Here is a 27,741-nt window from a genome sequence, read left to right on the forward strand (position 1 = left end):
CCCAATCCATCTCTTATCAAACCTGAACTTGTCCCCTTTTTTTCCTTGATACATTATCCTCTAAAGAAGCAACCACGGGACGATGATCAGACCCCACCAACCTCAAGTATTCTGTGTAAGAACATGGGAAAAGCGTATGCCATTCCTCATTTGCCAAAGCCCGATCCAATCGACATTTGATCGTTAGTGCTCCTTTTCCTTTGTCTCTTCTTCCTTGCCAAGACAGTGTATTGCCTCTAGCCGGGAATTCCAAAAGTCAACTATTCCTGATCATATTGTTAAAAGGAATGAAGGAAGTTGTGCTTCATTGGGAACCCCCATCCTTTTCTTGATTCTCAGTGATTTCATTTAGATCTCCAATGATAAACCAAGGTTCCGAGCGTGCTAATCCAAATCTAGTTAATCTCTCCCAGACCTGCTCTCTTAACTTTTGCACCAGTTCCTCATAGACAAAAGTAAGAAACACTTGTTTTCCTTTGGCCACCGCCTCTATATTTATCATCCTATTGCTGGAATATAGAATTTTAACTTGATATTCATTGTTATAAAAAAGAGCCAAACCACCGCTCCTCCCATTTGGATCCACAGTAACCAAACTATCATATCCAAAATGAGATTGAAACCGTTGTACGAAATCGAAATCCTGTTTCGTTTCAGATAAGAATAAAAAAATGGTTTATGTTTGTGTCATGTTTCCCGGAGATAACTTATAGTCCAATGACTTCTTAATCCTCTACAATTCCAGCTTAGTATTTTCATATATAACAATATTTGTATTGCTCCCTTGAGCCAGAAGATGCAGGGTTAATGAGACCCGAGAGTATTTTAACATCAATTCCCCACTGCCAATATAGCCTACCAAGATAAAATTGTGCCCACGTAGAAATAGATTCGAAAAACACCATAAAATACCAGACGCAAGATGCGGTGCATTTCTTCTCCATTCCACAAGCCGTATCAAAACCTGAGTCCCCGCATAAATTTTAAAGCAAGCCTCGTAAGCAATTGGCACCCTTGCTCGCACCTTATTTTCGCACCACCCCTCCATTTGGTTAATATAATTTACTAAATGTAGATGACATAAACCACCATTTTGTGAGACTCAATGTAACAACCAGAATCAAACCGCACTTGGTTTGGTGGTACTCGCTCCAAAACCGGTACGAGAACCCTATACCATCTTGCCAATTTGTTGCAGCACATCCAAGTTACCTTTCCATGTTGATCATTCTTCGCCTCGCCATGCCTTCTATTTTTTAGGCATAATTCGACTAACCACAATATTTGTACCTTTGATAAATATAGAGCCCATATCCATTGAAGATTAATAAGACCAAAGTGAAGCCGTAAAAAAACCAGGACTTGTTTGTATCTTGAAAAGCGTAGAACTGATATGCAGTAATCCAAAATTGTGACCAGAGCCTTTCCATTCTCAATCGATTCCGCATCAACCAACTATCCTTACAACCATATCTCACCAGTGTAACCATCTCCAGGCACTCTTGTGATCTTTGTGTCTGTTTTAAAGGGACCAAACGCATTAGCTGCTGTAAAGTGAGACCATCTTGCAGACCCTGATAAGATCTCATAACAATACCATAACCAAGAACTGACCAAAGAACTGATCAAAGAAGACCAAATAGCCAGAATTCAAATCCATAAAAATACCAAAAACCAAGAAGACCATTCTTATTCCAAGTCAAGATCTTATAACATGATCTAACAAAACGCTGAAAATAATAGAAACTCAGACAAAAGCCAGAAACAAAACTAACAAAGATGCTCATAGAGCTTATTATGCCAAATAAAAAGAAAACACTGGAAAGCACCCCTTGCTTGCATAACTCCTCCATTGCTTGTACTTCCATAAAAGCTCCTAAGGTTTGGAAGAAGTTGGTTTGGGGTTTGAAGGACCCCTTTCCTCCTGCTGTTTAGCTCCCTCTCCTTGACGGGTTGCAGGTTTAGTAGTCGTATGTTTACGAGTGGCCATAAGGGCCTGGACCATTCGTGCCTTTGTAGAGCCCCCTGCAACAACAGTTGACTTAAACAGACCTTTGCGCACCACCTTTTCTTATCCGCTTCACCAACAACTGGGTCGTTCTCCTCTGGCAAATCATTAACCACATCCCCATCCGCTAGATTCACGACCTCTGTGGCCTGATCACTGTTCACCTCTACTTCCCCATCAGATAGATTTTGAAACCCATCACCACTACCCTCATCATTCCCCATCCCATGAACCCGTTCCTCATCTAACTCCATTACATCGTTCTCAACATCATTATTCTCATCTCCTAGTAATTCATTAACCACATCTAGACCATTTTCCTCACACTCAGGAGCCGAAGTTACCTTTTGGACATCAGCCAAGATGATTGAACTGGCAAGGTTTTCCTGTAGTGGAATCATAGGAGGAGCCTCCTGCTCATTGCGAGAAGATTTCCTCCGCTCCTGCTGCTGGATCTCTCCCTCTTCCCGAGCCTCCTTGGCAGCCCCTGCTCTTGGACTTGTGCCCCCACCATCGAGAAGATCTTTATGTTTCAGATCCTTGAAACTACCATGAATCCTTCGCACAATCGCGTCCTGATAATGTAGAATCCCATAAGAAAATCCTGTAACCCCTTGATTCCCTGGATCCTAATTGCGTAACTCCATCGAACCCTAGAAACTTGTCGCCGTCGTCTTCGCCATGAGATAGAAAAAAGTTTTTTTATAAATATTAGTTAAAAAATACTGCAAATCTATGGAATATTAATTTATAGAGATTCTACTGTATGTTTATAATATTGTAAAAACTAAAATATAATATTATAAGATTAATTCATGTATAAATATTAATATATCAAATATAAATATTCATGAAATTTAAAAATTTAAGGTATTTTAAAAATACGGATCCGGATTCGGATTCGGTTTGGACGGATTCAAGATTTTACTATCCGGATTCGGATCCGGACACTCTGGATATTCTATTTTCGGAACGGATCCGGAGCGGATTCTGATGATAAGTCCGAGGCCTCCTCCAATTGTATTTTTCATTTAACATTTGTACGAGTCTATTTCGCCGGAGGCGTCTACGGTACTAGTTAAGACTCCGCCTGCCTACGTTTTAATAGCGTAAGCTGATCAATCACCGCGCCGGTCGTCTACAACCCTAAAACAATATCGAATTTTCAGAATTTCAAGTTTCAGATTCTCCATATCCATCGATTCAGCTCTTTCAGCAGATGAGAAAAGCCCTAATTTTGATTTTCTAGAAGAAAAAAAAAATCAGAAGATGGGTGCGAGTGAGTTTCGTTTCTTCCTCTCCTGCGATCTCAATTCGCCCGTCACTTTCCGTATCGAGAAGCTCGATGGAACCCTCCCCGTCGAGAATTCTACTGATTCGGGTACTCAAAAGATTCAATCTATATGTTTATTACTGGTGGAAGTAGATTTGAATCGAATCTGTTCTAATTGGATTGATGTTAATGCGATCACTGCTTGTTGTAGAATTTAAGGTTTCATGTCAGAACTTGCTTATTGTTGCTAAGGAGACACAGATTTGTAGTGAACTGTGTTCAGTTTCTTGAGATGTTGGTTTGGTTCATGTTTTTTTTTTTTCTAAGGAGTTGTTTTCGGCGCAGAGGACAAAAGACCAGAGCTTTACGTTGAGTGTGCATTGTATATAGATGGAGCTCCTTTTGGTCTTCCCATGAGAACAAGGTTTCTTCTGTTTTCTATATATATACTTCTCATGATTTTTGCCTTCCTTGAATGTGTCTTGATGACCTTTGTAGAAGCGTTTTGATGTTTCATCTAGCTCTCTTCTTAATTCCAGGTTGAACACTACAGGGCCACCATACTCCTGGAACGAACTCATCACTCTCAGTTCTAAATATCGGGACTTGACTGCTCACTCGCAACTTGCCATCACGGTATACAAATCGCTGTTCCCTTTGCTTCCTCTGTTTTTTTTTCTTCTGCTTATCGAAGAATCTATACTTTTATTAGGTATGGGATGTTTCGTGTGGAAAAGGTCAGGGACTCATTGGTGGTGCCACGATCCTTCTCTTTAACAGCAAGATGCAAATGAAATCAGGAAAGCAGAAGCTTAGGCTCTGGCAGGGGAAGGAAGCGGATGGTTCATTTCCTACCTCTACTCCTGGAAAGGTTTCTTGATTAATCTTGATTTACATTTCGAAATGTTGTTCTTTATGCCGACTTCCTTTATCTTGGGGTTTCTGTAATTTGCTATACTCTAGGTTCCACGGCATGAACGAGGCGAGCTAGAGCGTTTGGAGAAGCTCATGAATAAGTTTGAAAGGGGGCAGATCCAAAGTATTGATTGGCTGGACCGACTTTTGTTGAAATCCTTGGATAAGATCAAGGAACAAGAAAGCTCCAAACATGGAAACTCATATCTCTACTTGGTTGTCGACTTTTGTAGTTTTGAACATCGAGTCGTATTTCAGGTAGCTATTGAATCTGTCTGTGACCGTGTTAACTGTTGAAATAGAAAAATTTCTCCATGTTTATTTATGTCTATCTGCTTTGGATTTCTAGGAGTCTGGAGCCAATTTGTTGATAACTTCCCCAATAGGATCAACAAATGAATTTGTTACTGTCTGGGATACAGAACTAGGAAAGTTTAATCCTTCAGAGCACAAGCAACTTAAGCTTGCAAGGAGCTTGGATCGTGGCATTATTGACAGGGATCTCAAGCCGAGTAATACCGAGCGGAAGTAAGTATGAAATTAAGTTTTTTTTCTCTTGGTTTAATTGAAGTTGTGTGCCACTCTTTAGAGAAACAGTTTCCTATCATTTCTTGATCATATTATAATGGAAGTGGTTATCTTCTTCTTTTAAAGATCAATACAAAGAGTTCTAAAATATCCGCCAACAAGGACTTTGAGTGGAGATGAAAGACAACTTCTTTGGAAGTTTCGTTTCTCTCTGATGTCTGAAAAGAGAGCTCTAACAAAGTTTCTTCGCTGCGTGGAGTGGAGTGATGTTCAGGTAAGCGTACATCTTTTGCTTGTTCATCTATTTTCTTGGGTCTGATCTTTTCATGTTGCATGATCTTTCCCATATTGGCAGGAAGCGAAGCAAGCAATTCAACTGATGTACAAATGGGAAACGATAGATGTATGTGATGCCTTGGAGCTATTGTCTCCTCTATTCGAAAGTGAAGAGGTACTAGATATGCCAACTTTTCTTTTCCTCTGGTCTTGTAACCTCGTACTAGATCTGCTTTTCCTTCATCTTGGTATCTTTAAATGTTTGCTAATTCCTCACTACACCTACTGATAGGTTCGAGCTTATGCTGTGAGTGTCCTTGAAAGAGCTGATGATGAAGAGCTCCAGTGTTACTTGCTTCAACTGGTTCAGGCTCTCCGTTTTGAACGCTCTGATAGATCCAGACTTTCTCAGTTCCTCGTCCAACGGGGTATGTTCTGAACTTATTATCCATGAAAATTTGCTGATTTTCTCTCTCTCTCTATGTAACTGATTTACATTTGTTCCCTGAGTTATTCATTGATTGATTTCTGTTATTCTTCCTTCGAACTTCTAGCATTGCAGAATATTCAGCTGGCCAGTTTTTTTCGCTGGTATGTTGCTGTTGAACTTACTGACCATGTCTATAACAAGCGATATTTCAGCACATACGACTTACTCGAGCAGAGTATGAAAAAGGTGTGAATCCTTACTTCTAGCGAGAGTAGTAGTGGCCACCTTACGTTGTAATTTGTGTCCGTTTTGAGCTGTTTTATTCATCAAGTGAGATCTGTTTTTAACTGCTATAGAATTGTCGTTTTCCTCTTAATAATATCAGCTGCCGCCTGATGTTAATGGAGAAGATGGAAATAAACTGTGGCAAAGTTTGGTGGGCCAAACAGGACTTACTGCTCAGTTAGTTTCCATTACACGAGAAGTGAGAAATGTACGTGGAAACACCCAGAAGAAAATTGAGAAGCTCAGGCAGCTTTTAAGTGGACTCCTTAGCGAACTCACCTACTTTGAAGAGGTACTTTCACTAGAGTATAGCTAATTAGTAACAAGTGTTGTTTATCAAAGAATGTTTGACTCGAAGTGTTGTAATGATTTTCTGGATTCGGCTTATTTTCAGCCTATTCGATCACCGCTTACCCCTAGTGTCCTCATAAAAGGGATTGTTCCCGGAGAATCAACGCTCTTTAAAAGTCAATTGAATCCTCTGATGCTAGCTTTCCGAACAGAAGACGAAGGAAGTTGTAAAGTTATTTTTAAGAAGGGAGATGATCTCCGGCAAGACCAACTGGTATAGTTAGGTTTATTGCATCTCATTGTCATAAATCTTCTCTTCATGTTGTGATTTTTTTTTCTATAATCTCCTGTATAGGTTGTTCAAATGGTTTGGCTCATGGATAGACTGCTTAAGCTAGAAAATCTTGATCTGTGCCTGACTCCTTATAAGGTGTTAGCAACTGGACATGACGAAGGAATGTTGGAGTTCATACCATCCCGTTCTTTGGCTCAGGTACGCTCTGCAGCACCATCAGGGCATTGTAATTTCGAGAGTAAACAATCTCGTTATTCTAAGATAGGTGCCTTTTGCATGTTCAGATTCTCTCAGAGCACCGAAGCATAACAAGTTATCTGCAGAAGTTTCATCCTGATGAGCATGCTCCTTTCGGGATAACAGCAACTTGCCTCGAGACTTTTATAAAAAGCTGTGCGGGGTATTCTGTGATCACGTATATACTTGGCATTGGAGACCGGTACGTTTACTCGGCATTGTGTTCAAGAAGTCTTTCTTTATATATACGTGCCTTGTAATCAAATGCTGATGGCCTGTTTTTGAAATGTAGACACCTGGACAACCTCCTCCTTACAGATGATGGCCGTCTTTTCCACGTTGATTTCGCGTTTATACTCGGTAGAGATCCTAAACCATTCCCTCCACCGATGAAGCTCTGTAAAGAAATGGTGGAAGCCATGGGCGGAGCAGAAAGGTACCATGTTTACTAACTCGATGAATCATTGGCTGGAGAGGTATATAGCATCAGATTTACTCAGTACTATGTGTTCCATGCAGCCAATACTACACAAGGTTCAAATCTTACTGTTGTGAAGCCTACAACATTCTCCGGAAATCAAGCAACCTTATTCTGAATCTGTTCTATCTCATGGCGGGTTCCACTATTCCAGATATAGCCTCAGATCCAGAGAAGGGCATTCTCAAAGTAAGGTTCTTTCACTCTTATGGTTTTCTTGTACATGGACCGGCTCTTGCTTGCGCCTTATTGGTCTCCTAAACGCTGCGTCTTTTTGTTTATGCACAGCTCCAAGAAAAGTTTAGGCTTGATATGGACGACGAAGCATGCATCCATTTCTTCCAAGATCTGATTAATGAAAGCGTAAGCGCTCTGTTCCCGCAAATGGTTGAAACCATACACAGATGGGCTCAATACTGGCGTTGAGAACCAGTGTTAACTTTATCGGGGTTAGCCGGAAAATGTATATGCTATTTTTACTATCTCACGTCAATAAAACACACTCGAAGGTTTGATTTATGTTCTTGGCTTTTACATACTCTGACAAAACTATTACTCTGTAAATAAACTTGTTAACCCTGAATATGTTCGTTTGTGTTGTTGCCATGTTGACCCTGGTGGATTCTTCATTCATTTTAAAAAATGAAAATTTAAAAATGCTCCCATTACTTCCTTAGCTTCTGAATTTTCGTCCTTGCAAATTTAAATTGCTCTCCCATACTGCCTCCGTGACTATAAATTATAGAAAAAAAACCTAAGAAACTCTTTTCCTTTTAATCTCTTAGAATCATAATATGCAATTGTGAATTTGGGTATCTAAAAATGGGGTATAGTAGCAATAAATACCGTACCAAACAGATTGGGAATATTTTCACGGACAGTTCTCTCTAATAGTTTTTTTAAGTTTTTATAACAAAAATAGCACTAAAAAAAATAAAATGACCAAAATAATACTTTTTTGTTTTGAAAATTTTAATATTTATTTTTTATTTTTTAAAATTTGAAATACTATCTCCAAAACCCCACCCTTTAACTTTAAATCCTAAATTTAGATTAGTTAACCCTTGGGTATAAATGCATATTTATTCTTTAATAAGATTTATTTTGATCATTTTCTTCTTTGAAGTTTATTTTTCTGAAAATAAACTAAAAAAGGTCTATCGGAAATTTCTCTATTTTCAATCGGACCCATATTAACGGAAAAATGCACGACAATTAGTTTCTGGGATAAATTGAAACAAAATGATAATATCAGGGGTAGTAGTGAAATAACACACGTTTAGAGGATACATTTTCACTTTACCTACTCGCATTGATTGAAAACTTCTCTCGTTCAGATCTTTTCGCATCAAGCTCGAAAGGTAAACTCCAAACCTTTTTGATCGTTTTGCTTCTTAAGATTTTCACGCGATTGATGATTTGATTTCGATGCTCTCGGAGTCTGTTGCTTCGTATACACATCGGATCTCTTTGGCTTAGATCCTCTGTTCTTCAGAGATTGTGACAGCTTCCTGTTTTCAAATCCGTGATTTGATCTGAATTTAATTGAAATATCTATCTGCAGTTATCTCGTTCTTCGTAGTTTTCCTGATCCTGTGTTAAGAGATTCATCTTGAAATACGTATTATCGTGATCGATCGTATTGTCTCACATTTCATTTGCTTCCGAATTGTTTACGTGATTGGAATGTCAAGTTCCTCGTTGATGAGTCTCTGTAGGTCGTAGGATCAGGAATCACATAGTGCAGTCTATAGTTTTGTGTGTTGAATTTTCAAATTGGCAGTAGACCGAGAGTGCTATTCATGTTAGGATGATGATTGGCTAGTTCGTATTCTATTTGAATTTCAAATTGGCAAAAATCTTTGAGTTAAAATGTTTAAGATCTGAGTCTTGTTTGTGTGTGTTTCAGGATCAGTAGCTGAAGGGGAAAATGGGGCTTTCATTTGGAAAGCTTTTCAGCAGGCTATTTGCGAAGAAGGAGATGCGTATCCTTATGGTTGGTCTTGATGCTGCTGGTAAGACCACCATTCTTTACAAGCTCAAGCTTGGTGAGATCGTTACCACCATCCCCACCATTGGTCAGTCAGTCTTCTCTACTTTATAACCATCATTTTTACATAATTTATCCTGCATGATCACCATCTTGCTTATTGGTCATTGCAAGTATAGATGTTGCCTTTTGGATGTTCTATTCTCTAGAATATCAACTCAATACTTTTAGTTGCATGGGGTTTATAAATTTGGATTTAACCAATTGCCTCAATTAATGTTTTTACAAACAAAGATATAAATTAAATGTTGGAGGCTACATTAGAATACTCATTGACAAGTGATTTGGGTACAAACAGTCTTAGGAAACGTGATTATAATTAAATCAACATACTTGATCTGTGGAGAGACTCATTGTATGATCTGTTTTTATACAGGGTTTAATGTGGAAACAGTTGAATACAAAAACATCAGCTTCACTGTGTGGGATGTCGGGGGTCAAGACAAGGTTTCTACCATCTCTTAACTTTCTATGGTTGTAATAGAAAACGTGTCCTCACTTGTGTTCTCTTACAGATCCGTCCCTTGTGGAGGCACTACTTCCAGAACACTCAAGGTCTGATCTTCGTGGTCGATAGCAATGACAGAGATCGTGTTGTTGAAGCAAGAGATGAACTTCACAGGATGTTAAACGAGGTACCTTACTACTACTCTTCACTTACTTGCTCCCTTATAGTCAATCCCATAACGCTGCTTCCATTGGTCTTGTGCTACACTTACGATAGTAATCAGACTAGGAAGCTGACTGACCTATTAATGATTGTAATCTGCAGGATGAGCTTCGTGATGCAGTACTTCTTGTGTTTGCTAACAAGCAGGATCTCCCAAATGCAATGAATGCTGCGGAGATAACCGATAAGCTTGGACTACACTCTCTCCGGCAGCGTCATTGGTGATTATCAAAGAACATTTTTGTTGTTTCGCATTGTTATTGTCTGTGAGCTCTCAAAACATAAAACCAACACTGTTCCGTTGTTCTCTTCAGGTACATCCAGAGCACGTGCGCCACCACCGGTGAGGGACTGTACGAAGGTCTGGACTGGCTCTCCAACAACATTGCTAACAAAGTGAGCCTTCCATTTACAGACACATTCCAGATTATAGTATCCGGGAAAAGTTTTTGAAATTTAGCTGATGTGCAGTTGACTTTGTTCTTCTTCCTATAGTCTACACTATAATGAAAGTTTGCTTTGGTTTTGTAGTCATTTGATATTTGTTCTACGTTTTGCTTGCAGGCTTGAGCTTTGTGAGACGAAAGCTTTGGCTTCTGGGAGAAGCATTATCTCTGCTTCTTGTTCAAAACCTTTTTCTCTCTCTTTTTGTTTTGAATTTTGGTGGTTATGGAGTCGTATAAGTTGCCAGTTAAAAATGATTTATTTTGGGATTGTGATATTAAGATTCTTGTCTTTAACGATAGATATAACAGAACGTTGGTGATGAATTTATTTATCTTTTATTACTTTTGGGACAATGTTCACATGTCCGTGTCAAATTCTCATTTTTCTATGAACATGAAGTAATAATAAACACCGTAGAGAGTTGAAAGAAGTTGTTGATGGTATCGTTGTGTATAGGCGAGAGAACCAGTTTAGAGATGGTCCTGCTAGATTTTCCATGAAGAGTTGACAATTTCAGTTTGATGTTTGTTCTCCGTCATTATCAGGTTCGTCCCATAACTCTACAGAAAGCTATCATAAGCCCGAAGATCTGTTTTTTTTTAAAAAATATATATGAGATCTTTAGCTTGATGTTCCGTGTTCGAACTAGGAATAATGACGATACATTTGTAAACGGCATTTTCTGTATTTCTTCGATGACTTAAACGACTTCATGGACTGAGCTGGTAGCACGAAGAATTTTTTATTGTATTTTCCCGAGGTTGGTTGTGGTCTTGTCCGGGCTCAGGGTTGTGTGTTTTGGGTTAGATTCGCGATGGACGCTGTGAAATCTGTTCTCCGTGGAGGTCATTTGTTGTGCTAAGATGGGGTTATGCAGGCTCTTTGGTGACGGGGTGACAAGAGAATTGATCTACGCCTGCTGTTCATCATGGATTTTGGAAAGTTCATGTAAGCGTTGTAGAGCATGATGTTCCACGATGTCATATTGCCCTGTACGTTGAAGCAACAAAGAGAAAATAGTTGGTAATTCAGTTGGTACCTCGGATAGAGCAGCATCAAGATCCATGACTGGTGGTGGTGGCGGTGGGATGGTTGTAGGAGTTTCGTCCTCAGCAAGCTGTTGGCATGCGGTCTGCGACGAGGGATTCATGGATTTGCTGCTACTGTCAAATCGGACGTGTTTGTTTCAGCCATTTTGATGTGCGTATGTGTATTTCACTTAAAATCTTCAAAAGGCTATTTTATCTTAAACACGTCAAATGATGGATCTCAAAATCTACTCAGAATTTTAGGGTTATAGTTTTGACATGCGTATTGAGAAAGAAATGAATAAAATAAATTTATTACTATGATTTTGTTGGAGTTCCCTCCTTAAGCCCAAAACAAATCAAGCCTTAGTCTAAGAAGAAGAAATATCTAGAAGGAGAAGAAGAGTGTGGATTGAAAAGTGTGTAGAAGTGTGTTGAAGTGTTTAAGAAAAGAAGATGGAGAAGTCTCTAGAATTAGCTTGTAGTTACCCTCCACTAGTATAAATAAGAGTGTAGAGTCCCTTTGTAACATCATCCAAGAATCAAGAAAATAAAGAGAGAAAACATTTGTAAGAGAGAGTTCTCAAAACAAAATCTTTGTAAACCCTTTCCAAAATTATAAAGAGTCTTCTTCTTAAATCTTTTAGTTGTCTAATCTCATCTTCATCTCATCGATATTGGGTAATATTCCCAACAAGTGGTATCAGAGCTAGGCTCAAACATAACATCAAGACCCGTGAGATTCAAGATGGAGGCCACCGTTACCTTTGAAGGTGACATGTTCAAGCTCACGACGGACAACTTCTCTTATTGGAAACCGATGATGGAAGATCACCTTTATTATAAGGATTTGCATGAACCCATCATCATGAAGGAGAAGCCGGAAGGAAAGGATGACAAAACATGGGAAATACTAAACCGAAAGGCGGTTGTTGTAATCCGTAAGTACATTGACCGATCTCTCTTTGAACATGTTTCTACCTACACAAATGCTTTTGAATTATGGACAAAACTTCAATCCATGATTCAAAAGAAAACACCACGAAACAAAGCTCTTCTTGTTCGACGGTTGGTAAAGTTGGAGTACAAGGATGGCCAGAGCATGATGGAGCACTTGAACAATTTCAAGGGGATTGTAAATCAGCTTAACAAAGTTGATATGAAGGTTGAAGACGAAATGCAAGCCCTTTTACTCCTTAGTTCACTACCAGAGAGTTGGGACACACTAGTCGTCACTCTAAGCAATTCAGCACCAGAGGGAAAGCTTACCATGGACACCGTCACTGATAGCCTTCTAAACGAAGAAGTTCGCAGGAAGGAGCGAGGTTCGAGTTCTTATTCAGAAGCTAACATTGTTGATAGAAGGGGTAGAGAAGAGACTCGTGGTCACAATGGAAGCAGAGGACGAGACCAATCTCGAGGAAGATCCAAGTCACGTCCAAGAGTTACATGCTATTATTGTGGTAAGTCGGGTCACATGAAGTCAGAATGTCGGTTTCTCAAGAAAGATAAACAAGCCGGTAATATCAAACCAGACCGGTTCAATCCTACAAAGAAGCATGAGGACAAGACAACGACCATTGTTGAAGACCAGAGCCAAGATTTATATCTTGTTGGAGAATGTAATCTTAGCTCTGATGATAGCTCATGGATCGTTGATTATGGTGCTTCTTTTCACGTCACCCCTCATGGAAGCTTTTTCACAACCTATCAAAGTGGTGACTTTGGTAATGTTCAAATGGGAAATCAAGGAAGAAGCAAGATCGTTGGAAAGGGGGATGTTATTCTTACATCAAACACTGGATGTAAGATAGTTCTCAAAGATGTGAGACATGTTCCCGACATGCGACTCAATCTCATATCAACCGGAAAGCTCGATGATGCCGGCTTGGACAGTCACTTTGGCAGTGGAAAATGGAAGCTAATCAAAGGGAGTTTGATCATGGCTCGAGGAAGAAAAGAAGGCTCATTATACGTAACACAAGCCAAGCTTTACAAGGATGAAGTAAATGTCGCAAGTGATGACATTGATATATGGCACCAAAGACTCGGGCATATGAGTGAGAAAGGTTTGAATATACTTTCTCGCAATAAACTTCTTCCTGATATGAAAGGTACCTCTCTCTCACCATGTCATGATTGCTTAGCCGGAAAACAACATAGGGTCTCTTTCCGAAGATCGTCTACGCCTATGAGAAGAAAGCATATTCTTGATCTTGTGCATACTGATGTATGCTCCATGTCCGAAAAATCCAATGGAGGGGCATCATATTTCGTCACCTTTATTGATGACCATTCAAGGAAGGTATGGGTATACCTTTTGAAGTCAAAAGATCAAGTTCTTGATGCTTTCAAGGAATTTGTAGCCCAAGCAGAGCGAAGTACGGGTCAAAAACTCAAGTGTGTTCGATCTGACAATGGTGGAGAGTACCGAGGTCCCTTTGAAGCATTTTGCAAAGCTCATGGAATCAGGATGGAGAAGACACCACCAAAGATGCCACAACTGAATGGGCTAGCAGAAAGAATGAATCGAACGATTACAGAAAGATTTCGGTGCATGCTCTCTCACGCTAAACTACCCAAGCCATTTTGGGGAGAAGCCATAAAGACTGCAGTGGACATCATAAATCTTACACCATCAGTTCCTTTGGAAGGCGATGTCCCGGAGGAAGTTTGGTCGGGTAAGAAGGTCTCTTACAACCATTTGAAGGTGTTTGGTTGCAGAGCGTTTGTTCATATACCTAAAGATGAACGAGCCAAGCTAGACTCCAAGACTAAAGAGTGCATCTATCTTGGGTCACCAAGAGATGATTTTGGCTATCGGCTTTGGGATCCGGTTAACAGAAAAATTATACGGAGCAGAGATGTTGTTTTCTTAGAAGATCAAACAATCGAAGACATCAACAAATCAAAGAAACCAAAGCTAAGGGTTGTAAGGAATGAAGATTCTCATAAGCCTCAAGATAATGAACAAGTGATTGGAGATGATGGCGAAGGGGATCCTATCATGGACCCGAATGGTGATGAAGGTGAAGAAGAAGTTTAAGTGGAGCCAGAGGAAGAACATGAGCCAAGAAGGTCTGGAAGAGAAACAAGACCATCTGTAAGATATTATCGAGATGAGTACGTTAATCTTACAGATGAGGGGGAGCCTCAAAGCTATGAGGAGGCCATAGGAGACACTCATAAAGATAAGTGGGTTGAAGCTATGCAAGATGAAATGCAATCCTTGCATGATAATCACACTTATGAGCTGATGAAGCTACCAAAAGGAAAGAGAGCCTTGAAGAACAAGTGGGTGTACAGGTTGAAGTATGAAGAGGGAAGCTCAAATCCAAGATACAAAGCTCGATTGGTTGTGAAAGGATTCAACCAGAAGAAAGGCATAGATTTCGAAGAAATATTCTCTCCAGTGGTGAAGATGTCCTCTATCCGAGTGGTTCTTGGTCTAGCAGTGGTTCTAGACTTTGAGATTGAACAACTCGATGTCAAGACGGCCTTTCTACATGGTGAACTCGAGGAGGAGATCTATATGGAGCAACCTGAAGGATTCAAGGTTCCAGGAAAAGAAGACTTGGTGTGCCGACTAAAGAAAAGTCTTTATGGCCTCAAGCAAGCCCCAAGACAATGGTACAAGAAGTTTGACTCCTTCATGGTGGATCACAGCTTCAAGAAAACCAAGAACGATCATTGCGTTTTTATAAAGAGGTACGAAAGCGGCGACTTTCTCATATTATTACTATATGTTGACGATATGTTGATTGTGGGCCAAGATCGCAACAAAATAACCGCATTGAAGAAAGACTTAGGAGAGTCCTTTGCGATGAAAGATCTGGGGCAAGCGAGACAGATTCTTGGAATGAAGATCACTCGGGATAGACCAAAGAAGCTTTTGTGGTTATCCCAAGAACGATATGTTGAAAGGGTGTTGGAGAGATTCAACATGAATAAGGCAAAGCCAGTGAACACTCCACTTGGTGGACATTTCAAGCTAAGTTCGAAGCAAAGTCCAACAAGTGAGAAGGAAAAAGAGGAAATGAAGACTACCCCATATGCATCAGCAGTGGGCAGTCTCATGTATGCTATGGTGTGCACCAGACCCGACATTGCCTATGCTGTAGGAGTTGTGAGTCGCTTTCTAGCGAATCCAGGAAAGGAGCATTGGAAAGCAGTTAAGTGGATCCTACGCTATCTACGAGGCACAACGAAGAAGTGTCTATGTTTTGGCAATGGAAAATTAGAGTTAAGCGGTTATATTGATGCAGATTGGGCTGGTGATAAAGACTCAAGAAAGTCAATATCAGGATATGTGACTACCTTTGCAGGGGGAGCTGTTTCCTGGCAATCGAAGCTACAAAAGTGTGTTGCCTTATCCACCACAGAAGCAGAGTATATCGCAGCAACGGAAGCGTGCAAGGAGATGTTATGGATGAAGAACTTCTTACTTGAGTTGGGAGTAAATCAAGATAAGTATGTTGTGCTATGTGACAATCAAAGCACCATTCACCTAGCAAAGAATCCAAGCTTTCACTCTCGCTCGAAGCATATCGACATTCGGCATCATTGGATTCGAGAAGTTCTTGAAGAGAAGCTTCTACATCTCAACAAGGTACACACCGATGAAAACTGGTCAGACTTTATGACCAAGGTATTACCGATCAAGAAGTTTGAAGATTGCTGCAAAGGCACGGGTATGGCAATTGTTTCGGGCTAAATCGGGAAGGGGGAGATTTGTTGGAGTTCCCTCCTTAAGCCCAAAACAAATCAAGCCTTAGTCCAAGAAGAAGAAATATCTAGAAGGAGAAGAAGAGTGTGGATTGAGAAGTGTGTAGAAGTGTGTTGAAGTGTTTAAGAAAAGAAGATGGAGAAGTCTCTAGAATTAGCTTGTAGTTACCCTCCACTAGTATAAATAAGAGTGTAGAGTCCCTTTGTAACATCATCCAAGAATCAAGAAAACAAAGAGAGAAAACATTTGTAAGAGAGAGTTCTCAAAACAAAATCTTTGTAAACTCTTTCCAAAATTATAAAGAGTCTTCTTCTTAAATCTTTTAGTTGTCTAATCCCATCTTCATCTCATCGATATTGGGTAATATTCCCAACAGATTTCAAGGTAAAAAGATGTTTTGTTATCAAATATGAATTGAGATACAACGGAATTCAATGAAAATCAATAATTATATATATCGGAATACAAGAGAATATAAGATTCAAGCTTATGGGGGGCACCAAGAGAGTAGAGACCAAGCTCCCCTTCCCTCCTTCTTCTCCGCGTAAACCTGGTTTTTGTAAAGATTGTAACGGGGGAGAACTTTTTCTCCGGTATGACTCTAGGGCCGGCTGAGTTAGGGGTTAATTAGGGCTTCAGTTCCAAATTCGTGTCCTCCATATATTAATAGTTAAAGGATTTAATTTTTTTATAAATTTATATTTTTCTAAGAAATTATAAATATAATAAATAAATTTGAAAATGACTAAAATTATTTGATATGTATATAGTTATTTTCATCACAAAATATAAAAAAATATTACTTATTAAATTTTAAAAATATTTTAAAGATTATCTGAATATAAATCTTAGAGGGTAAAAATTTTTTTTTTGCCTTACGGCCCATATAGTATTATGCCGTTCTGTATGAATCTTACACTGAACCGAGTTTGGAATACCTTCCAAATAATAACAAAGGATGAACCGATCATCTGTTACGATCTATCATGTAAATCACTTATGCCAAAACTCAAATTCAGACTGGTCAAATAATGATAATTTATTTTCCACAAAAATAGTATCATGTTATAAATCATGGAGTGGATTGCTATTAACCAAGACCGGAAGAGAAGACCCATCAGCCATGTCTAGGCCCAGCCGCGGCCGCGACCAAGAGGAGAGAGAGAGTCGGCCACTTGGCCGACTTAGTATTAGGTCGACTGGGCTTGGACGACTTAGTATTAAGTCGTCCAGCCTTGGCCGACTTAGGATTAGGATGTTTTCCTTTTCTTGTTATCTTTAGTAGTTTTCCTATTTCCTCTTGGATTAGGTTTTGAATAATTTCCTTTTTACTTATACTTTGTAATCCTTATAAAAGGAACCTCTATTGTTCATTAATAAGTGAGATCGAATTCCCCATTCTTTTACAACACGTTATCAGCACGATAGCCTCCAGAACCGTGAGACAAAATCGAAACCTAAAAGCCTAAACCGGCGACCACACTTAAACCCTAGATACGTTCTTCGTTCATCCTTGAACCCAGACGACTCCATCTCGAATCCTTGACGTCCTCAGCTCACGTCCCAGCTCAGACGAAACCCGTCCAGCTTACGATCGCATCCGAGACAGACCCGCGTCCGTCCTCAGCTCGCGCCTGCCCCCGTCTGCGACCCGATAGGAGACATCAAGCATCCGTTCGTCTCAGCTCGAAGTTTCATATGTTCTCTCTCTCTCTCTAAAGGTGGTCCGGTTCTAAACCTCTACGAAACAAAGGTATACCGTGATCTGAGAACCTAGAAAGATCAAAACCCTAATCCATTATTATGGAAACTTTGTTCTTGATGAAACCCTAGAAATCACAAATTAAAATCTACAAATCTTATAACTAGTAACCAGAATCGATTCCATTAGAATTTGTTTGATTGATCAATTGTTCCTGATCAGAATTTAAGAAACCCTAATTCTGGAATCAAAACCCTAAACCTAAAAGAATGAATCCGAATTTAATTGTTCTTGATTGAGTGTTTGATGATCTGAGGTTTTAGGATTAATAGATTGCTTGAATAATCTAAATCAATTTAAACTCTAAAGGCCTTGAAACCTTGAAATCATATTGATTAAACCAGCAGCCTGTATTGTTTAAATTGAAACCCTAAATTCATAAATTGAATCCAATAGAAATCGGATTTGCTTAGGCTGTTTACATTACATCTAAATCTGAAAATTGAACTGCATTCGTATTGTTTAAAAACCGACCAGCATATAGAACATACGAATTCGAATCTGATTACATTTATAAAGCATATGGACGTGTGGCTTTAAATCTCTCTGTCACATATAGAATCATAATTAGGATTGTTCGCACCATGGTCAAATAGATTTACATAGCCGATCCTATTGTTTAAAAACATGGCCGAATAAGGCATGCTTGTAGCCGATTTGTTTTGAATGTCTAAAGGTCGAATGATCACATTGTGAATCTGAATTTTAAATGACAATGTGATCCAGATGTCGAAAATCTCAAATCTAGACTACGCAGCCCTTAATCTCTCTGGAGATAACTATCTACAGTGGGCGCTAGATACAAAGATCAACCTGAGGTCAAAGGGACTCGGTGATACTATCATCGAGGGAAACAATGAGAATGATAATAACAAATACAGGGCGATTAGTATTATACGCCATCACCTCATTGAAGGTTTAAAGGATCAGTACTTAACAATGGAAAATCCACTAGACCTTTGGACCGCTTTACAGCATAGATATGATCACCAGAAAATGGTGCTACTTCCAAAGGCTAGATATGAATGGAAGAATCTCAGATTCATGGACTATAAGTCTGTGGATGAATACAATTCTGTATTGGTGAAAATAGTTTCAATGATGAGACTGTGTCGTGAAGAAGTAACCGAGAAGGAGTTACTTGATAAGACCTTCTCTACATTCCATTCAACGAATGTGTTGCTGCAGCAGCAGTATAGAGAGAGAGGATTCGCCACATACACTGATCTGATCTCGTGCCTACTTCTGGCCGAGCCAAATAATGAACTCCTGATGAAGAACAGTGAGATGAGACCTCCAGGATCAGAACCATTACCAGAAGCTCACAAAGCTGAAAAGAAAGATCCCAAAGAAAGCAACCACGTCTATAATGAGAGAAGAACACACGGCAGAGGCCGTGGTGGGTACAAGGGACGTGGTGGCCGTGACAATTATGCTTATGTTCGTGGATATGGAAACCACAATAACCGTGGTCGTGGTTCCAACTATGGCCGTGGAAGAGCCAATTTTGGCCGCGGTCGAGGCGGTATATCTAAGTCGTCTTACTCGACCAAATCTGTTTGTCACAGGTGCGGGATGAGTAACCATTGGGCCAAGAATTGTAGAACCCCTAAACATCTATGTGAACTATATCAAGAGAGTCTTAAGAACAAGAAACCAGAAGCTCATATGGTTCACGACAATGGGTATGATGCTGATTATGATTTCGACCATGAAAAGGATGATCCAATGGATCACGAGACATCCGATTGTCTTAAAGACTAAATTCGATTTTTAGTTTTGATTGTTCTGTGATTGCTTTGGTGTTTTTATTTTTGTTGTTTGAATTTAAAATATGAAAGCTTTAAAGTTTTATAAAGTCTCTGAGATTAGAAATCTTCTTATATAGAATGAATGAGATGAGTATACTCGTGGTGGATAGTGGCTCAGGTCACACAATTCTTAGAGACAAAAGATACTTCGTCAATCTCATAATGCAAAGTGCAAACATACACACTATTGCGGGCGTGGCCGGCCTGATTTAGGGTCACGGCCAAGCTTATATATTGATGCCTAAAGGCACTCGTCTAGAGATTAAAAATGCCTTGTATTCCCCTAGCTCTAAAAGGAGCTTATTGAGTTTCAAGGATATAAGATTGAACGGTTTCCATCTTGAAACATGGGAAGAAGGAAATAAAGAATTCCTTAACATATTTTCGATCACCCAAGGCAATAGGACGGTCCTAGAGACCGTACCCGCAATAGCTACTGGTCTATACTATGCAAAGATCAGTATGATCGAGGCTAATGCCTGCGACAATTTCACTCTATGGCATAACCGGCTTGGCCATCCCAGTACTAATATGATGCGAAAACTAATAATGAATTCACAAGGGCACACGTTCAAAGGATTTGTCCCAAACAATCTCACATGTGCAGCATGTGCACAAGGGAAACTCATAACTAGGCCATCACCAGCCAAAGTGGATAAAGAGATCCTAAATTTTCTGGAAAGGATTCAGGGAGACATATGTGGACCAATACACCCACCTAGTGGGACGTTTCGGTATTTCATGGTCCTGATTGATGCATCGACCAGATGGTCGCATGTTTGCCTACTATCCACACGGAACTTGGCATTTGCACGCCTACTTGCTCAGATAATAAGACTTAGAGCACACTTTACAGATTTCCCCTTAAAGACTATACGTCTAGACAATGCTGGTAAGTTTACGTCCTAGACGTTTAATGAATATTGTATGTCCATGGGGGTAAGTGTAGAACACTCCGTGGCACATGTACATACACAGAACGGCTTGGCCGAATCCTTCATTAAACGTATCCAGCTGATCGCCAGACCATTACTCATGAGGTCTAAACTACCGGTATCAGCGTGGGGACATGCCGTATTACATGTAGCAGAACTGATTCGCATCAGGCCATCTAGTGAGCATAGATATTTGCCATCCCATTTACTCACGGGTCATGAGCCAGACATGTCCCACATCAAAACATTTGGATATGCCGTATACGTTCCAATTGCTCCACCACAGAGAACTAAAATGGGACCACAAAGGAGGATGGGAATATACGTTGGATATGACTCCCCAACCATTATAAAGTATCTTGAGCCAACAACCGGTGATTTGTTTAAGGCCAGATACGCAGACTCACAGTTTGATGAGTCCACATATCCGACCTTAGGGGGAGATAACGGCCGGTTGAGAAATGAAATCGAATGGTCTCGACCATCAATATCTTGGCAAGATCCTCGGACTAAATAATGTGATATGGAAGTCCAAAAGATTATACATCTTCAAAAGCTAGCTAATCAACTGCCAGATTCATTTGCTGACCCAAATAGAGTGACAAAGTCATACATACCGGCTTGTAATGCACCAATACGAATAGACGTCCAGAAGGGACAAGGTCAAGTGGCTACAGAGTCTAAACAACGTCTCAAACGTGGTAGACCTATTGGTTCCAAAGATAAACAGCCTCGGAAGTCCAAGAGAGGTGCTGGATCCGAGAGCATCAAGAAAACCGTCCAGAACATTAATGGACCGGCCGAGCCGACCCAGACGGTCGAGCCAAGTGAGCCGGCCATGCCAAATGATCCGACCGTTCCAAATGATGGGGTTCGGGACGCCGAACTTCATGGGACACAAGAGCCGGACAATCAAGAGATCTCTATAAACTATATAATGTCTGGAATGAAATGGAACAGAAATGATATCGACGTCGATGATATATTTGCTTATAAAGTAGCACTTGAGATCATGGAAAAAGATGAGGATCTAGAACCCACGTCCATATATGAATGCATGCAAAGATCAGATTGTATCAAATGGAAAGAAGCTATAAACGTGGAGTTAGAATCATTAAAGAAAAGAAGCGTTTTTGGCCCTATAACCGTGACACCTAGAGATGTCAAACCAGTGGGATACAAATGGATCTTTGTGAGAAAGAGAAATGAGAAAGGAGAAGTAGTGAGATACAAAGCACGGCTTGTAGCACAAGGATTCTCACAGAGACCAGGAATAGATTATGAGGAAACTTATTCCCCTGTGGTGGATGCAACTACATTACGATATTTGATCAGTCTGGCCGTGAAAGAGAAACTTGATCTGCGCCTAATGGATGTAGTAACAGTGTATCTGTATGGCCCATTGGATAATGAAATTCATATGAGAGTTCCAGAGGGTATTGAGCTCAAAGATAAGAAAGGTTCTCGAGAACAACATTGTATTAAGCTGAATAAAGCCTTATATGGTTAGAAACAATCAGGTCAAATGTGGTACAATAGATTATCAGAGTACCTAATGAAAGAGGGTTATAAGAACGATCCAATAAGTCCATGTATTTTTATAAAGAGATTCGACAGCAAGGGCTTTGTGATTATGTCTGTCTATGTGGACGACCTGAATGTAATTGGAACCTCTGGAGAAATTTCCCGAACAGTCGAATGTCTAAAGAAAGAATTCGAAATGAAAGACTTAGGAAAAACTAAGTTCTATTTGGGACTGCAATTTGAGTATGTAGAAAATGGAATCCTTGTGCATCAAAAGACATATACAGAAAAGATACTCAAGCAGTTTAATATGGACAAGGCTCATTCCTTGTCAAGTCCTATGGTCGTGAGGTCCTTAGACCTGGAAAAGGACCCATTCGGACCAAAGAAGCCGGACAAGGAGATGCTCGGACCGGAAATGCCTTACCTAAGTGACATTGGAGCCTTAATGTATTTGGCTAGCCATACAAGACCGGACATTAGTTTTGCCGTGAGTTTACTGTCTAGATTCAGTTCATGTCCGACACTTAGGCACTGGAACGGAATAAAACATATGTTCAGATTTCTGCAAGGAACAGCAGACCTCGGATTGTTCTATACCGGCCGACCAGGAAAGAACTTGGCCGGATATGCAGATGCTGGGTACTTATCTGACCCACACAATGCTAGATCTCAGACAGGTTATGTGTTTATACACAGTGGGGTTGCAGTATGTTGGCGGTCCACAAAATAAACCTTAGTGGCAACATCCTCTAATCATGCCGAGATCATAGCCATGTTTGAAGCAAGCTGAGAGCTTTTGTGGTTGAGGAACATGACCGGCCATATTCTTAAAGAGAGTGGCTTGGCCGTGGGAAAGGAAAAAGAAGAGCCAACGATCATCTATGAGGATAATGCAGCTTGCATAGCTCAGCTCAAAGATGGATACATTAAGGGAGATAGAACGAAACACATCTTGCCCAAATTCTTCTTCACCCACGACCTGCAGAAGGCTAATGAAGTTCAAGTGGTTCAAGTTCGGTCCAGTGACAATTCAGCCGATCTTTTCACCAAGTCTCTGCCAACCTCAACATTCAAGAAGCTGGTTCATCAGATAGGAATGCGCCAGCTGAAGGATCTTCAGTGATGCCTTCATCAGGGGGAGTGTCATGTGTTGTACTCTTTTTCCTGTCTACGGTTTCCATTTTTTCCCACCTTGGGTTTTTGGTTTTCCTAGAGAGGTTTTAATGAGGCAACGTCGTGCATGATACAAACCCATATGGTTATAGCATCCAAGGGGGAGTGTTATAAATCATGGAGTGGATTGCTATTAACCAAGACCAGAAGAGAAGACCCATCAGCCATGTCTAGGCCCAGCCGCGGCCGCGACCAAGAGGAGAGAGAGAGTCGGCCACTTGGCCGACTTAGTATTAGGTCGACTGGGCTTGGACGACTTAGTATTAAGTCGTCCAGTCTTGGCCGACTTAGGATTATGATGTTTTCCTTTTCTTGTTATTTTTAGTAGTTTTCCTATTTTCTCTTGGATTAGGTTTTGGATAATTTTCTTTTTACTTATACTTTGTAATCCTTATAAAAAGAACCTCTATTGTTCATTAATAAGTGAGATCGAATTCCCCATTCTTTTACAACATATCCAAAACTAATGAGTATACACCAAACTCGAAGAGATTCCCATCAGAGTGCCACCATTTATTACGATGGATCTTCTAAATCGGGTTTTAAAGAGTGAAACCTACCTCCAACGATTTAACCTTTTTTTTGCCTCGACTCTTACGGTCCATAGAACGCTGGGCCGGCCCGAATGCGATATGATATCTCTATTTTGTCCATACAATCACAAATAAGAAAATGCTTTAGTGGACGCAATGCGCATGCATGAATGCGATTGATTGATATATTTTTTTACATGTGTGCTTAGCTTTCGAGACGTTTCAAGGGATTATATTAATCTCTTATATTAAACTAATACCAACGACAATTTTTTTTTTTTTAATATTATCAATATCACCTTATGCTTAATTCATATCCAGTACAATTTCCAAATGTTCGTTGGACAATAAAAAACACATAAAAAAAAAGTTGCAAAAAACAATAAAAAACACATTCCACTTGTGACACATTTTTTTATGAGGTCCATTAGATTTTTGGACAACTTAGTTTTTTTTATTATTTTTCGTATTGTACTTCGTGATTTCATTTGTTTTTATCTCAAAATCTAAAATATATTAAATAAAAATAATTGTCATAATAAACTATATTTAAAATTCTCTATTTTTTAAGTTCTATTTTCATATATGTATGGTAACTTGTAAACAAAATTAATTGTGGACGTGGATTCCAAAACGTGGATAGTAGAGTTATACACTAGTTGTGGACATGAACACCTTAACTCAGAGGTCATTGCTTATACCTTTAAAAACTTGTTCTTCGCTATAGTCTCCGGTAATAAGAAACTCAGATAACCATGTTTCCACTGTTACTCCCACCGTCACCGGCACCGCCGATACCATCACCACGATCGAGATTTGGTTCTAACTCGTTAAAGGTCTCATCTTTCGATCCGATGTACATCGATCTGCTAGAGACTTCCTCGTGACCACATCCAATACAACGCAGCTAGCTCTCGATCTTCGATAAGACAGCTCGATCAGAGATGTCTTATCCATTGGAGCTCGATCAGAACTGTCTTATCAGAGATCGAGAGCTAACTAGTTGTGTTGGATTGGATGTGGTCACATGGTAAATCTTCAGCATCCAAAAATGAGATTTTTAAACCGCTAGATGGTGGTGGTGGCATCGGCGGTGCCTGTGACGGTGGGAGTAACGGTGGAAACGTGGTTATGTGGGTTTTTCCTTGCCAGAGACTATAGCGAAGAATAAGCTCTTAGAGGTATCAGCCAACAACTTTCGTGGTAAGATGTCCATGTCCACAACTAGTATATAACTCTACTATCCACGCTTTGGTGTCCACGTCCACACTTAATATTGTTTACACGTTAATATATATATATGAAGATGGATCTTAAAAAATAGAGATTTTTATGTATAATTTATTATGATAATTATTTTTATTTAATATATTTTAGAATCTGAGATAAAAGTAAATGAAAACATAAAGTGGAATAAAAAGAGGAAAAAGATTCATGTGATAAGAAGAAAACAACTTTTATATTAAAAACATAAAACAATGAGAGAAAGAATAAAGTCTAGGGTCATAAGAGTCTTTTTGACATGAGAAAATGTGTCTCAAACACTAAATGTCCTATAGTGTAATTGGAAAGCGAGAAATTGTCGGCGTAAAAAACTCATGCATGAATGCGATTGATTGATATATTTTTTACATGTGTGCTTAGCTTTCGAGACGTTTCAAGGGATTATATTAATCTCTTATATTAAACTAATACCAACGACAATTTTTTTTTTTTAATATTATCAATATCACCTTATGTTTAATTCATATCCAGTACAATTTCCAAATGTTCGTTGGACAATAAAAAACACATAAAAAAAAGTTGCAAAAAACAATAAAAAACACATTCTTTTGACTTCAACGTTGTAATTAACTAATTCAGTCGGTTGGAGATATAATCTTTCACGTGTAATACTGCAGTGCAAAGATCTGGACTTTGACCAAAACAATATCTGAATATGAAAACAACTTTTAAAATATACGAACATATAGGTAAGAAGAAAATAGAGTTCCGTTTAGTCAGAAAAAAAAAAAAAAGAGTTCCAGTGAGTTAATATATTTGTCAAAAAATATTATAAGGTTACATGTTATAAATAAAAAGGGTGAGAGTTTTGATGATTCCAAGTGAGACAACCATTTATGAGGTTTATTTTAGACATGCAGGCTCCCAATCTCTTTTCGATTTTTGAACATATGGCATGATAGTTTACCCAATAAAAAAAAACATATGGCATGACCGTAAGACCATGATTAACCTCAGTCTTTTAACTGGAGTTCTTAGCTTCGGCTAAGAGACGGTTCTTAGATTTTCTTAGATTTTAACTAAGAAAAGTTAAGAACCGTCTCTTAAATAAAAGATATAAGACCAATCTCTTAGTCGAAAAGTATAAAAAAAAAATAAAAAAACAAAAAAATATCAAATCATGAGTTAAGAACCCCGGCTAAAAGACCGGGGTTAATCATGCCCTAATCAATGCAATACATAGTTAAAAACTTATAACATATGGCATGATAGTTTACCAAAAAAAAACATATGCATGGCATGATAGTAAGTTAGTAACCAATGCAATACACAGTTAAAAACTTACCAGATCCATTATTTACTTCAATTAAGTTCCGTGAAAGTAATTACTTCTAGTGCTTCCAATATATTTGAACGTATATATTTTTGTATAACAGAACAATAAAATAATATAGACCCAAAACGCGTGTGAATATGTGATGTTAATGTGTTGGATTTAAAATTATTATTTTCCGTTTAATATTTTTAAATTAAAGGATATCGATTGGTAAAAATACAAAGTTCCATTATTTTACCATATTACAGAGATTTTTCCATTTTAAATTTCAAGTCGAATATCAATGTCATGACTAAGTCAGGCACTTATTTGAATATATATAAATGTGCTGATGTTGTAACTAGGCCTGAAACAGATCGGATATCCGGGCAATTCGAATTCGGATCTTTATCCGGCGGATCCATAATTTTATTATCATTATCTGGATCTGGGGTTGTTGGATATCCGGGTGTCGGATATCCTTCTAAAAATTATAATATCCGTCGGATATCCATATCCGGATTTGGATCTTTAAAATAAATAAAAAATAATATTAATATATATAAAAATATTAAAAATAATTTTAAAATAAAAAAAATAATGTTTTTAATTAGAAATGTATAATATTACAAAATTTACATGTACTATTATAAAAATGAAAATATATTAAATAAAGTTAGTTTTTATATATAGATATTACTATTTTTGAAATAGTTATTAATAAAAATTACGGATCCGGATATCCGGATTAAAAAATTAAGATATCTGAATCCGGATCCAGCTTTGACGGATCCAACATTTTACTATCCGGATTCGGATTCGGCCCTTCCAAATATCAGGATTTTCGGATCGGATCCGGATCGAATCTAGATTTCGGATAAAATGCCTAGTTGTAAGCATAGGAGCCCAGAGCCTCTCGAAGCTTTTTTACACACGTAAACTAATTACATTTCTCTTTTCCTTTTCAGTTCATGGTAAAATTGTAAAATCTTCTAATGGACTGTTTAAAAAATAATCCGAATAAAGGTGGAAAATACTTATTCTCTGAGAGGTCTCAGTGATGATAACCTTGCTGTAAAGGATGGTTTAAATTAGGTCCGGATTGGATATGTGAGAAATTTTAAGATATTTAGATCTGGATCTTTATCCGGCAGATTCATAATCTGGATACAGAGTTTTTGGATATCCGAGTGTCGGATATCATTCTAAAAATTATAATATCCGGCAGATATCCGAATCCGGATTTGAATCCTTAAAATAAATAATATTAATATATATAAAATATTAACAATAATTTAAAAATAAAAATATATATAATGTTTTTAATTATTTCTATGTATAATATTACAAAATTTACATAAAATTTATATATACTATTATAAAAATGAAAATATATTAAATAAAATTAGGTTTTATAAATAAATATTACTATTTTTGAAATAGTTTTTAATAAAACTTACGGATCCGGATATCCGGACTAAAAAATCAAGATATCTGGATCCAGATTCGGTTTTTACGGATCTA

At 38.7% G+C, this 27,741-nt stretch overlaps 3 protein-coding genes across 5 annotated transcripts; all 3 read left to right on the top strand.

Moving 5' to 3' along the window:
• Positions 1-3,036: 3,036 nt before the first annotated feature.
• LOC106429126 (phosphatidylinositol 3-kinase VPS34) lies at positions 3,037-7,622 on the top strand. Of its 2 annotated transcripts, none has more exons than XM_013869861.3 (17): positions 3,037-3,389; positions 3,609-3,705; positions 3,821-3,917; positions 3,994-4,152; positions 4,245-4,454; positions 4,546-4,724; positions 4,851-4,998; positions 5,080-5,175; positions 5,293-5,428; positions 5,555-5,676; positions 5,816-6,007; positions 6,110-6,280; positions 6,362-6,499; positions 6,586-6,740; positions 6,831-6,974; positions 7,058-7,205; positions 7,305-7,622. In XM_013869861.3, the coding sequence occupies exons 1-17, from the start codon at positions 3,278-3,280 to the stop codon at positions 7,440-7,442; spliced, it is 2,442 nt and encodes an 813-aa protein (XP_013725315.1). In that variant the 5' UTR covers positions 3,037-3,277; the 3' UTR covers positions 7,443-7,622. The 2 variants fall into 2 exon arrangements, with proteins under 2 accessions (XP_013725315.1, XP_013725316.1); XM_013869862.3 differs by having other exon boundaries at positions 3,627-3,705.
• A 610-nt stretch (positions 7,623-8,232) lies between these two features.
• LOC106429137 (ADP-ribosylation factor 1) lies at positions 8,233-10,536 on the top strand. Of its 2 annotated transcripts, none has more exons than XM_013869874.3 (7): positions 8,233-8,377; positions 8,926-9,094; positions 9,443-9,513; positions 9,582-9,701; positions 9,839-9,957; positions 10,051-10,132; positions 10,301-10,536. In XM_013869874.3, the coding sequence occupies exons 2-7, from the start codon at positions 8,947-8,949 to the stop codon at positions 10,304-10,306; spliced, it is 546 nt and encodes a 181-aa protein (XP_013725328.1). In that variant the 5' UTR covers positions 8,233-8,377; positions 8,926-8,946; the 3' UTR covers positions 10,307-10,536. The 2 variants fall into 2 exon arrangements, with proteins under 2 accessions (XP_013725328.1, XP_013725329.1); XM_013869875.3 differs by having other exon boundaries at positions 8,304-8,377; positions 8,932-9,094.
• An 8,435-nt stretch (positions 10,537-18,971) lies between these two features.
• LOC106429097 lies at positions 18,972-19,463 on the top strand. Its single transcript, XM_013869839.1, has one exon. It carries the CDS (start codon positions 18,972-18,974, stop codon positions 19,461-19,463), a length of 492 nt encoding a protein of 163 aa, XP_013725293.1.
• The last annotated feature ends 8,278 nt before the right edge of the window (positions 19,464-27,741 follow it).

This window comes from Brassica napus, chromosome C9, assembly GCF_020379485.1.
Source record: "Brassica napus cultivar Da-Ae chromosome C9, Da-Ae, whole genome shotgun sequence".
NCBI classification, from domain to species: domain Eukaryota; kingdom Viridiplantae; phylum Streptophyta; class Magnoliopsida; order Brassicales; family Brassicaceae; genus Brassica; species Brassica napus.

Bases quoted from the DNA above. Each gene is read 5' to 3' on its own strand.
- LOC106429126 (XM_013869861.3), top strand. From the start codon at position 3,278: ATGGGTGCGAGTGAGTTTCGTTTCTTCCTCTCCTGCGATCTCAATTCG. The intron at 3,390-3,608 runs GTACTCAAAAGA...TTTTTTTCTAAG, and splicing joins CGAGAATTCTACTGATTCGG to GAGTTGTTTTCGGCGCAGAG. The intron at 7,206-7,304 runs GTAAGGTTCTTT...GTTTATGCACAG, and splicing joins CAGAGAAGGGCATTCTCAAA to CTCCAAGAAAAGTTTAGGCT.
- LOC106429137 (XM_013869874.3), top strand. From the start codon at position 8,947: ATGGGGCTTTCATTTGGAAAGCTTTTCAGCAGGCTATTTGCGAAGAAG. The intron at 9,702-9,838 runs GTACCTTACTAC...TGTAATCTGCAG, and splicing joins TTCACAGGATGTTAAACGAG to GATGAGCTTCGTGATGCAGT. The intron at 9,958-10,050 runs GTGATTATCAAA...TGTTCTCTTCAG, and splicing joins TCTCTCCGGCAGCGTCATTG to GTACATCCAGAGCACGTGCG.
- LOC106429097 (XM_013869839.1), top strand. From the start codon at position 18,972: ATGAAGAACAGTGAGATGAGACCTCCAGGATCAGAACCATTACCAGAA.